Source organism: Cornus florida, unplaced genomic scaffold (genome assembly GCF_030987335.1).
Source record: "Cornus florida cultivar Cherokee Brave unplaced genomic scaffold, ASM3098733v1 CherokeeBrave_3.0.0_Hap2_Chr06, whole genome shotgun sequence".
Lineage (NCBI taxonomy): Eukaryota > Viridiplantae > Streptophyta > Magnoliopsida > Cornales > Cornaceae > Cornus > Cornus florida.
The window spans coordinates 96,458,728-96,472,211 of NW_026775576.1; the positions used below are offsets into that span (position 1 = coordinate 96,458,728).

The 13,484-nt window shown below is 34.7% G+C and overlaps 1 protein-coding gene across 1 annotated transcript; it reads right to left on the reverse strand.

Annotated features, from left to right (window-relative positions):
• Positions 1-460: 460 nt before the first annotated feature.
• Positions 461-12,204, reverse strand: LOC132313125 (ankyrin repeat-containing protein ITN1-like). Its single transcript, XM_059811789.1, has 4 exons — positions 11,908-12,204; positions 11,172-11,777; positions 4,477-4,886; positions 461-2,000 (listed from the first exon to the last, which is right to left on the reverse strand). Exons 1-4 carry the CDS (start codon positions 11,927-11,929, stop codon positions 1,173-1,175), a joined length of 1,866 nt encoding a protein of 621 aa, XP_059667772.1. The 5' UTR covers positions 11,930-12,204; the 3' UTR covers positions 461-1,172.
• Positions 12,205-13,484: the final 1,280 nt, after the last annotated feature.

Sequence of the window (13,484 nt, forward strand, 5' to 3'; positions counted from 1 at the left end):
TAATTGAGTTGTATACCATCTCTACTTGGCAATTGAAATTCATTCTTCTTTTAAAGTGCTGCCAACAAATCCTAAACTAAAACTACCATATACCCAACCTCTTTTTGTAGTTTTCTTAGTAGAAGTTTCTATGTCCTATTCAGCATAACCACCAAAAACAAAAACAAAAAATCAAGTGTTAAAATGGTTAAATTTGACTAATTCTGCACAATTATATCAAGTAGTTGATGTTATGAAACTTTTCCCATATGCCAAACATCATCTTCTAGTAATCTATAAAGTCTAACTTTGACTTTGCAACATAGATCTCTGTACTGCACAAATCATGAATTTAAATCCATAAATGGACCATCCACCATATAGCACAAATGCAAGATTCAAACCAGTTTGATTGAGAAAGAAAGTCAAATGACCTTATATTTCTTCATTCAATGCACATAGTGCTTATTTCAAGTGTAAACAGCCCCTATAACTGATAAAAAATTGAAACTGATGACTTTATAGTAAAAATAAAAATAAAAAATGGAAGCAATCAAATGAACAGAGTAATTTAAGGACTACAAATGAGTAAAAATTACACAAACATAATGAAAATTAATATTAATTATAAACAGCCTTAATCTCATACCAGAGTTTCTTGATTTGTCCATCCTAATTGAAGGAATAGTACAAAATAATACTGGCCATTGATGTATATCTCAGTCTTTATCAATGAGGCAAATCAAATGCTCACTGCATCTCCACCAAACAAAATTTCCAAATTTTACATAATTAGGCTCAGCTTCAAATTTGATTCACAGAATTCAAATTCACGGGTCTAACTGGACATTCAGAAACCTCACTATGTTTTCTTGATCGGGAGAGAAACCACTCTCAGCTATATATACATAATCTGAAAATTCAGATGACAACACAAAAGAGTACATGTACAATAAATACTGAGTATATGATATTCTGATTTCGTGCCATCAAAGATTCCCGAGTAATCAACAATTGATTCTTATTACACCGTACAACATCTCAGCACGCCAAAATTTAATCACTTCCAAGAAATCCATCACTTGAAATGCTACTCGTCTGCAGATCTAATATTTACTTCATTTCTTCTGATTTTTTTTTTCGTTTATATAAAATATCAGAAGGAGCATAGGAAACCTGTCCAAGCCATTACATCAAATGGCATAAACTGGGTTTACTTCAGCATCAGATATCTCTGAGTAACGCCATGTATTGGTTGCATTCCTCGCAGACTTCTCTCTCTTCTTTACTTTCCGAACCCTTTTAGACTTCACCACATAATAAGTCATGGCAACAAGAACTACAAACATTATAAATCCCCCTACAACTGTGACGAAAATAGCAGCCCATATATTCTGCCGGCCTATCACAATATAGGATGAAGCAATGAATGCCACTGTAGTGCAAACAGACGCCAACCACATCAGCTTATTGATCACTGTCACAACCCTCCTCTCAGAATTTATCTCCCCCCTAACCACCGTAATCTGTACCACTACAACAGCCAATGATGTGAAGAGAGCAAGGGCGTTAAAGATGAAGTAGATCTTGAAAGATGGTGTGTCTATTGTTGAAGCAATCCCGTCATCATTAGCACCTCCTGGAACTGTGAAAACAGATGCAAATGTAATTGTCGCAAAGAGAGAAGCCACCACAGTGACTGAATTGGTAGCATTGTTGATTCCTTTTCTGTGGAGCTTTCGCAGCTCATTGGCAATTCCATTCATGTTCTGGTACGTTTGCCGGGCTTGTTCAAGCTGGGTGTGAACATTTTTTTTTATTTCTGTTACAGTTTTTCTAAGCTCGTCCCGTGGCTGGTTCAGATCGTTTGCTCTGAAGCCACCATAGCGAGCCAAAATGTCCTTTATTTCAGAGGTCTCTTCAGAGAGAGCGAGTCCTTCCACTATGTCAACAGCTGTTTTCTGTTCTCTTGTAAGCGCATTTACATCGGTGTCAATCATGCGCAACAGCTCATTCACTATCTGTAATAAATCAAAAGCCTAATATTACAGCATATGTTACTTCTTTAAATAACCACACATGCTTTATGATCCAACGTATTTTCCTTGCACATAAATCTTAGCATAAACAAAATAGAAGTCCAAAAACTCAAACCTGATGAAAATCTCATTCCAAGAGAAACAAAGGGCAGCTAATTCAATGTGGGTGATTAATATGCTTGTGTTATAAATTAAAAATCAGAAATCGTGCCCATTTCAACAAGAAGAAGAAGAAGTAAAAAAAAAAAAGGAGAAAAAGAACTTCCAGATGAAGAGAGAGATTGAGAATACCAAACAAAATTATAATGGTTGACACGCACAGGAAAAATAGATCTATTCTATATTAATTAAATCCTAAAAATAAAGCAATGCATTAAAGGGATGCATTGTGATGCCAACTTTCAACCAGTGAAGACATTGATATAAACTAGTAACAGTGCAATGATCAAGGAGTCAAATAGTAAGTTTCACAAAAAATTGCAGCAGAGAAAAATTTAGAAACATAAATAAAAATATTAAGTACATAAATTGAAATGACAAATTTAAAGAAGAAAAAGGGGGAAAAAACTAAGGAAAAAAAAAAAAAAGGCTACTGCCTTATTGTACACATCTCATACATGAGTGCAAGAAGAGAGAAAAAAAAGGTAGCAGAAGAAGAAGAAAAATTACATTTCAAATGAGAGAACTTTGAAGGGGAAAAAAACTAGGGTTTAATTGAAGAATAGGACTGCAAAATGCTTTTAAGATAATCAAAGAAATTTGAAGAAAAAGCAGAGAAAAAGAGAAAACCCCCCCGGGCGCGAGCCAACAGTAGCTTCACCCCTCATCATTTTAAAGTTCCAAATAAGGAACTTGAATGTTCAATGCATATATAAATAGCCGTTTGGCACGTGAAATTGAGAGTTTATGGGCACTCAAGGTTGTTCATCTGCTAATCCTGTGGCTGGGCTGGAGCCTATTTTAGCATTTTCTTAGGACCACTAGGTTCTAAAAATATTTAAGTTGCCACTTGAGGAGACACTTCAAATATTTAGAAATCAACTATGTATAAAAAGAAACTATTTCTCAACCGATCAAAATGATGTTTGAGACTTTGAGTATTGCTTCAAGCTCTCCCTGTTGGAGAGGCTTATCTAGTTCTCAAGTGAAAAAAATCCAGTGATTTACCCAATTTCCCAGGTTGGAAGCAGTTATTATTCCAAAATTTTGAGATGCTTGCATTTCTGAAGATAAAGAGCTTTTGTCACTTTGAAAGAACCAAAATTTGCAATTAGGCCCTTTTCCTTCTTAGTTTAGCATAATTCTACGATTTCATCATTTATTAGTTTATATTATTTTTTGTAAGTTCCCGCCATTCGATTATGTTTGGTAATTCTAGATTTTTGATTGTTCAATTCTAGTTTATTGTCTATCTTCAAGTGTAAATCATGAAGAAGAAACTTTATGTTACAAGTTAGTAAACCCCTCCTCCTATCTAAGTTAAGAGATCTTTTACACCATTCCATTACTACCAACTCAAACACTAGAGAGCATACCGATGGAATGAAAGAAATATGAGCACCAAAACTCATGTGTTGGCTTTGGAGCAAGGATCGAGGAGTTTTAATTACACGTTTTCTAGTTACTAGTCTCTTTACATGTCCCCGTGCATGTATCACCTTCATGTATATCCTTAATATGCATTTCTTAGTCATGCACATGATCCTAGTTCTATAATTCCTGGACGCATGTTTAGTGTCTTAGTTAAGTTGAAGACTACAACTGCTATTATTGGTTTATTTACATCTTTTTTATTCTTGCAACTGCTATTATTTGTTTACTTACATCTTTTAGTTTATATGTAAGTCTCCTAGTCTAAAATGTACATGCATACCATTAGTTATGTGCAAGTTCTAATTTCTTAGTATGTTTTCAGTGTCGATGCATGTTTTCTTGTTTTTATTTTTTTTTATTTTTCCTCAAGTGTATTAATTTTTGTATTTATAGCTTAATATTACAATTCCTCGGTTTATTTACATATTTGCTTTGTTTCTTTATTTTTAATATATTTGGCTAATTCGAAATTAAGCTTAAACCTTGTTTTTGGGTGCACATAGAGGTCAAAGAGTTGGAAGGATGAGGTGAGTGTAAACCCTTTCCATATATACCAGAGTTCCTGAACATTTCCTTGGACTCAACAGATAAAGGTTCCTAATAGCCTTTAACTAGGTAACGACTCCTTTGTTGAGGGACTGTGTGGCTCCATTATTCAATCAAGTGCCAGATCCTCAGAACCAAATGTCATGGCCTTGAATCTGGCTAATAGAAACCAATTCTTAGACCATAGACATAACTATCAAGAACCATTTGAGTAAAAAACATAAATATCCATATGTTGAACAAGGTGCTAATTAGACCCATGAACAATCAAGAAAATATAAGTTAATTAATATAGAGGTGCAAAAATGTTAATGAATACCTCTACTCGCTTTTTCCTGGTGGCTATATGTAATGGCATATTACCAAACTTGTCTGGAAGCCTCACAGTGGCTGCATCTGCCCGAAGAAGCAACCTCACCACTTCACAACTGACTCCTTTGACAGCCATATGCAGTGCAGTCTGCCCTTTCTTATCAGTTATTCTTGCCAGTTGAGGATCCTTATCAAGCAATGCTTTAACAATATCCACATGCCCCTGCCGGGCAGCTAAATGTAATGCATTCTTTCCATTGGATCTTGATATATCCAGCAAGCTGGAATCCTTTGACAGCAATTCATTAACCACGGCAGCATGCCCTCTTGTAGCAGCAGATACAAGAGGGGTTGCATTCGACTGGCCAACTGTTTTAGTTAGCCCTGGGTCATGATTTAATAGTATCTGGACAATGGCTGCATAGATATAGCTATATAACTGAGTCGAACTGGATAAAAAATATACAGCCTGTTCAAGGATATAAATGCAAACAACTAGAAAAAAAGAAAAACAAAAGAAGAGGTAACAGAGTAGTTGATAATCTTTTTAATGTTCCGCAGGAAGCCACAAAAGTTTACATAGCACATGCTGGACATTGAAACAAAAAGGTTAATTCCATTATCTAGTTAGTTTCCACAATTCAGAAAGGAATCATATGATTGTGTACTGGGAAGTGATCATGAATTGACAACTGTCCCGATATTTGAACATTTGATAGCGAGAATAAGTATATTTAGTGTTCTTCTACTGTGTGACCGATCTGCTCTTGTGCAAACTCGCTCATGCTTCGAAACTGCCACCATTGACCATACGATGTGAACCTTGTCAACATTATCTTTCAATTGATTTCAGTCAATTTTCTTATATTAACAATTATATTATGGATTATACAGGCTTGAGGAGTCACCTACAACTATTTCAATTTTTATCTATTACCCACTATTAACCTGAAAATCTAGAAAAGCGAAGTCAAGGGGCACCTTGAGGCACATGATGCACCTCAACAGATGCAGAACTCCAGCGGTTCATAAGAATTATATTTAAACAAGAATCCTGTAAGGCATGTGCAAGGTTTTGATATGAAGTTTAATGAGCATCCTTACTTGTGCCTAATTTTTCAGGGGCATCAATGTGTAAAATAATCTCTTTAATAGGGATTTTCTCAATATTGTTTCAAGCAACCTAGGGTTAGTTTAATGAGGGATTTTAATAAAGTCTTCAAGATTAGAAAGTGGAAAGGAAGGAAGAAAGAAAAAAAATTAATGAACTGAGACTTTTGATTTCCAAGTCTTTAGTGATTTCAACAACTTTTCTCGAAACTTAAATGAAGTTTCATATTCCCAAAATGTTTTTACAAAATTTCAAGTTAGTTCTTTTTTCTTTTCAGTAACTTGCTTTCGGCATAATTTAGTTTTGAATAATTCTGGTAAGGCTTGTAATTATTCACAAAAATTGTTTCATCCCAAATTCTAAGGGATTTCACCTCCAATTTATATATATGTGTGTGTGTGTGTATATATCTATGTATCTTTTTACTTTTTATAACTCCACTTGCGCTATGCTTAGTGTCTTATCTTTGCATAGAAGGTCCCAAGCCTGGAGAAACAAAGAGGATTTCGTTAGGAAGCTTGACAGCTAATGTAAAACTTCCATCAGCTCTATATGAATATGAATCCTGAGAATATATACGTAAATGCTAGGGCGTTCCGTTTAAGCAACCCGTTGTATTTGGTTCCAATGCTTCAGGAGAAAAAAAAAAAAAAAAAAAACTAGGAGCATTGCAGCGGCATCCAAGTGTGGTGAAAACTACATGACGCTTTTTTGCGTTTTGGACAACTGCAAGTGAAAAAGTTCATCCAAGATGATATGCTTAGTTTAGGGATTTGGAATATATAAATATTGGCGGGTAAAGGGATGGAGCTGGTAGAGGACATTTAATATAGCATGCTTATTAGAGACGAATGGGTTGGAGAGAAGGTTAGATAAATTGAAAATACAGGGCGTGACTCTAGTACACTAGAAAAGAAAGGAAAAAATAAATTGAGTACAAATAATTGGAGATAATGATTTAAGATAAAATGTTGTTACAGTTATTAGAAAAGGGGATAGGATGATATTAAGAAAACATTATTAGGAGACATATAGTTAATATAATTAGCGCTTATGCACCAAAAGTAGGATTGGGTAAGTATATTAAAGCACAATTTGGTCACATATGGATGAATTAATTCAAGAAACACCTTAAAAAAATAAATATTTATATGAGTAAACTTAATGGCAATGTATGGAAAGATAGTGGAGGATATGAGATGGTCTAGGATGATCACATATTTGGACGGAGATAGGAATGATGCTAGAGAGGTTATAGCATATAAGATTATGGTAGCCAAATATCTTATATAAAAAGAGTGATGAATGAATCACTCTAGAAAATGGATTAAATATAACTCAGATTCCTAACTAGAAAAGTAGATAGGCGCACGCGTAACATCACAATAGACATTGGTAGTCTTATATATATCTATTAAAGGACAATTAGGGGTAACAATTCGCGTTGGCGGGCCATTATTGTGTCCTGTCGACCTGTTAGTATTATGCTAAACAAGTCAATCCGAACACGACCCGTTAAAAAACGGATAACACAACACGATCCGTGTAACTCGTTTGATAAATGGGTGGTCATGTGACATGACACATTTAAAAACCTATTTAACCCGTTTAACTAAAATGGGTTATGTAACACATTTATTAACTTAAGTATAAAATGCAAATATAATTAAAAAGTTGAGATAATGGATGACTAAATTCATGAAAATTGAGACAATACAATATCAAAAAAAAAAAAAAAAAAAAAAAAAACCAGTATCCATTGAATTTATATTGAAATAATAGAAATGTTCATAGTAATTGGGTTAAAACAAGTTATGGTTTAACCAGGTTGACTTGATATGATTAATTAAACGGGTCTAGGTTAAACGGGTTGAGCTCCACAACGCGACACAATTAAGGTCAACCCAAACCCAATAGCTTCATGTCATGTTCTAGTCATGTTGGCGGGTCGTATCGAATTTTGCCACCCCTAAGGACAATCAAGGATGAGAAAGTAATTTATAAACTCTAGAGCTAGGTGGACGAATTTGAAAGGGGAGAATGTAAAATTATTTAAGAAAATGGTATTCAAAGATAAGGAATTTAGCAAATGAAACCAGTATAATGTAGAATAAGATGTCTGAAAGTACTAAAAGAATGGCAAAAGAAACTCTTGGGTTAATACAAGTTATGGTTTAACTGGGTTGACTTGATATGATTAATTAAACGGGTCTAGGTTAAACGGGTTGAGCTCCACAACACGAACACGACACAATTAAGGTCAACCCAAACCTACTAGCTTCATGTCATGTTTTAGTCATGTTGGCGGGTCGTATCGAATTTTGCCACCCCTAAGGACAATCAAGGATGAGAAAGTAAGTTATAAACTCAAGAGTTAGGTGGACGAATTTGAAAGCGGAGAATGTAAAATTATTTAAGAAAAAGGTTTTCAAAGATAAGGAATTTAGCTAATGAAACCAGTATAATATAGAATAAGATGTCTGAAAGTACTAAAAGAATGGCAAAAGAAACTCTTGGGAAATTAAAAGGAAGAGGCCATTATCTAAGAAAACAAAAGGTGTTATAAATTCTGAAAAAAAAAAAAATGGGTAGTGAAGAAACTTCTGAGAAATAAAAAGCATGCAAAACAAAGAAATTAAAAGAGAAGAGCAAGATAAGTGCAAGAATAAGATTATATTTATTCCAATTAGGTACAAAAGATGAGGAGAATATATATATTTTTTAACTTGCTAAGTTTAGGGAGAGAAAAACTAGAGATTTGAGCACTATTAAGTGCATAAAACTAAGGATCTATGCTTTAGTGAAAGGTGGAAAGCTTACTTAGAGAAGTTTTTAAATATAACTCATATGGGAAGCTTATGTTTAGAAAATATGGTAACCCTTGTGAGATTAGAGAATACATCAATGTCCACAAGGTCAATGTATATATGAGCTTAAAAGGGCATCATATAAGATGAAAGGCATTCCTATCGAGGCTTGGAGGTTTTTTTTTTTTTTTTTTTTTTTTCCGGTTAAAAGGTAAGCTTTGAGGCTTGGAGGTGTTTATGTGATGATGGCCTTTTTTTTGGATAACAAAATAATAAATTACGAGTGCATTGCATAAGATGAAAAGCATTCCTATTGAAGATTGGAGGTGTTTATGTGATGATGGTCAGTTTTGGCTAAAAAAATAATAATAATTAAAAAGTTCAAATTATTGTGGTATCTAATTAATGATTCATTCTATGAAACTCTTTGAAAGAGTTGCAGAATAATGACTAGGGTGTGAAACTATATAGTGTGGGACAATTAACTTGGATATCTGCTGGGAAGGTCAATGGTTGAAACTATGTATTTATTGAGAATATCAATATAGAAAAAATCTACACATGGTTATTATACATCCATAGAAAGCCTAAGATAGGATTCCCTCAGATACAATATGTTGGGCATTAGATAAAAAGTAAGTCACTAGTAAATATTTTTATGTGGTAAAGGACATATATGATGAAGAAACAAATAAATTCTCAATTTATGTATGTTCATATCAGGGATCGACATTAAGCTCATATTTTTTGCTATTGTTATGAATGAACAAACAAAACACATTTAGGATGGGATTCTATGGTTTATGCTATTAGCTGATAGTATCATTCTGATTGAAGGAACTAGGGCATAGATAGAGCAAATGTAGAGGTTTGAAGATACTTTAAAATCAAGAGAGTTTAAGAGACATATTAATACAATTGAATATGTGTATTGTAACTTTAGTAAAACTAGAAATACAAGTATGGATGTAGTGATGATAAATGGTCAAGAGGTGCCAAAAAGTGAATAACTTTTCGAACCTAGGCTTTATAAAGTAGGCTGGGTCAAATGGTCCTTCTGGTATCTAGTGTGATCAACGTATACCTTTAAAACTGAAGGTAAATTTCATAAAATAGCTATTTGATCAGTTATACCTTGCAAGACAAAATGATGAGTAGCTAAAAAAACCAAATGTATTCCTGAAATGAGTGGCAGAAATGTGGACGTTGAGATGGATGTGTAGCAAGACCAAAAAAAAAAATTTATACATTTATGGATGGTTGAAGTAGCATTGATTGGAGATAAAAAAAAAAAAGAAAGAATAGAGTAAGATGGTTTTGCCATGTGCAATGGCCAATAACTGCCATGTTTAGAAAAGATGACATAGTCCTTATTAAGGGAAATGCTAGGGATGGGTTGAGATATTTAGGAAAGATAAGATAATATGCAGCATAGCTAAGGATGTGGCTTTTTTGTAGAGTTGAGTTGACTACTTGGCTGCTTCTTTTTTCTTATATTGTTTTATAGTTTAGAACGAATTGGTCAAATTGGTTTTTCGGTCTTTTGGGTTCATTCAATAGAATTTTGGGGTCAATGAGCTTGAATTAACTCCAAAAGATTTTAATTCTTTTTCACTCTACCAATTGATAGGTTCAAACTTGTCCTAATTATATTCTCTTCTCGGTGAATCTTATTTTTCCAATCCTTGAACATGACAATTGTAAAGGTTTTATTTTTTCTTCTTTAAACTACATGTGAGAGTGCCCCTCGAGCTTTAAAAAATTGTCCAACTTCGTACATATTACATATTTTATATCATTCTTGACAATATTTTCTTATTTACTATTAAGTTATCTTTATAAATCTTTTGCATGTAAGAAGCATAATTAAAAATCATGTTTCAACTCCTCAAAGCTTGTGCCTTCGTTCATAGAAGGTAAAATGTCCACTTGCTTTTTCACTCTAAGAAATTATGAGAGGAACAATATTCTCACCATACAAGAAAGAGATTCCTAGGCACGGCTTATTGAACACCACACCTTCAATATTCTTGTAAAAGGATTCTAATGGGAACAAACCCGCGGTGTCCCATGCCGAATCCTCATCTTACTATAGCAACCTTGTTCCACATCACCTGGGGGGAAAAGTTACTGGCACTTATAGGGATGTCTCCTACCTGTGTAGATGCGTTTTGAAAATCTTGAGTGCTTGTGTCGCAAAATGGATAGTATTTGGATAGTGTGGGACGGATCCTGACAGATGGTATTAGAGCTAATCCCTAACCGGAAATGGAGGAGCATGCACAAGCCCATACGAGTCAAACCAGCGAGGATGCTAGGTCTTAAAAAGGTACTTGTGACACCCCACGTCCATTGGGAGGAGAAGTTGGTGGCACTTATATGGGGATACCTCAGCGAGGACGCTGTCTGAAGAGGGGTGATTGTGACGTCTCACATCACTTTAGAGTAGTAGTTGGGGTGGATTTTGACAAACCTTCAATTTTCTATCCTGAGTGTTTGATGTTGAATGCTAGGATACCCCTTAGAATAGTATTCAAGCCTATTTCAATGATAATAATGATGACAACAACAACAATGACAAGGATGAATAGAAAAGGTTATAGAAAATGAAACTGCATAACAGTTTTAGCCTCTATCTGTATGGTGTCCTTGCATCATATTCCAACCTCCTTATACCAACTCAAGTATAAACATATATATTGAAGTTAAACTGGACATGTAAATGAGAAGTGACTACTTGAAAAATTAAAACAAAATAAAATAACACGTAAATTCAATCATTACCTAGGTGACCTTGCCTTGCAGCAATATGCAATGGATCGAAACCGGACCGATTCTTTGCTGAAATGCCTTCCTTGGTCATGTAGGGCAACAGCTCCTTTACGACGTCAATATGCCCCTTCTCAGCTGCCGTGAAGAGCGCCGTCTCCCCCAACTCATTCACCTCATTCACCATATCAGACCGAATCTCCGATACCTCCGCATCGAACTCCGTCCCACTCAGCGTCCCCATCATCTGCGCATCAATCTCGCCAAGAATCTGCTTCACAGCGGCCACGTCCCCCCGCTGTGCCGCTAAATGCAGCTCCGTGTCGTTGAACCGGCCGGTCACCTGCTTCACGTACTTCTTCTTCCCGGCCTGGTCCATCCTCTTGCCTGAATTAGACATCAACAAAGATTTGCTCGAATACGACACAAGCAATGCCTTACCGGAGCTTGATCCGGCCAATGTCTTAAATGAATTGGACACAACAAGAGCCGGCCTCGATGATGGTGACGCCGTTGCCATCCGAGAAGGTGATGGCGATGACTGCAACGGCGACGGTGGCTTGGCAAGAAGGTGAGGGTCTGGCACAGAGCTCATTCCTATCTCCAGATCCCTCTCGCCTCCTTCACAATCAACACATACATTACACAGATTTTGATCAAATCAAGAAATTCAATGGTAATTGAGATATATATATATGTAGTCATATAGATATATATATAAATGTGTGTGTGTGAATGGTGCGTGCATTACCTTCTTCCAATGGGGAAGCCATATTGGGCAATGTAGGAGAGAGAGGGTTTCAGAAATTCATTTTGGTGAAATGCTGAAAGATTGGAAATTCTAGGGTTTTGAGAGATGAGAAAGAAGGAGGTGGTGAGTGACGAGAAGTTCGGGCAGTTGCAGAGGCGGGGAATTTAGAGGTGGGTCGGGCCCCACCATTTAACGGCCGGGGGCGAAATTACAGGTTAGAACCTCATTCAAATTTTGCCCTGTCATTTCTCACTCTTGCATGTTTAGGTAAAGGAGGTATGACAAATTGCGCTCGTCTTGTTGACGTTAAAAAGAGTTATTACACCTTTTTTAAAACAAAGCATATGAGATGAGAGAAAAGGAAAGGAGGAGATACGAAATTTATCTGTGTTTTTTTCAAAAAAATGGAAAGAAATAGAAGTAAGGATAAATTGATTAATCTTTGATGCATTTTTATTTTTTATTTTTTATTTTTTTTTATGAATAGGAGAATTTTTTAAAAGAAAATTATAATAAAACTAGTAATTTTTGTCGTACACAATGTAATTAAATCGAAAACATAATAATGATCTAAAAGAGTTACATTTTTGTCGTACATTATTGATTTAACAATTAGGCAATGTTTTATCTTAATATGATATATTGCATGTTGCAACTTTAAAATAAATGTGTTATAAACATGTTATATCATATATATATATATATATATATATATATATATATATATATATATAATATGTTACATCTTCCATTTAACTATGTGGAATTGAAATTCTGATGGAAAGCTTATTGTATCCCTGTGAGACTTATCTTGTGTATATCCCTCCTTTTGAAAAAAAAAATTTCAAAATATTATTCGTTGATAAAATCACCTAATGTCAAGAAATTAGGGGTTTATGATCTCCGTGTATTGGACCTTATATGCCAGAATTATAATAATGATAACATCATATATTCATATTGAGAATGCTTTCAAGAGAATTTATGAAAGAGTTATGAACTCTTAATACTTAACAGCTTGATTAAGGTAGTTTTTGAGATATGTAAAAATTTAATACTTCTTTCCATTAGTTAGTTAAAAAGGAGAGTTCAGGATGGGGAGTTATATTGAAAGCATTAATTTACATTTTTAATTATTTGAAGTTCTTCACAATCAATTCATTTTAAGGATTAATTTCATTAGCACTCCCTCAAATTTGACTAAATATCACATTAAAACACTTAACAGTTTTTGTATACAAAATGGCATTGGTACCTTTTTAATAAATTTCTCACTAACAAGAATTGCTACAAATTTAAGTTCAATACTATTCCAAATTACTTGTTTGTGGTACTGTCAATTTATTCTTGGGTAAAATGCAAGAAACCCCCCTGAACTATGGGAGTTTTGCAACTAACCCCCTTGGACTACAAAAAAACCCCTGGACTTTGATTTTGTTGCATATTACCCCATCAGGTCACAGGAAAAGGTAAATGACATTTTTGTCCTTACTATGAAACTACACCGTTTGAAGCATCGTCATATTAATTTGCTGACGCGGCAAAAAAATTCTCAACAGCCAATGGTATATTGACAG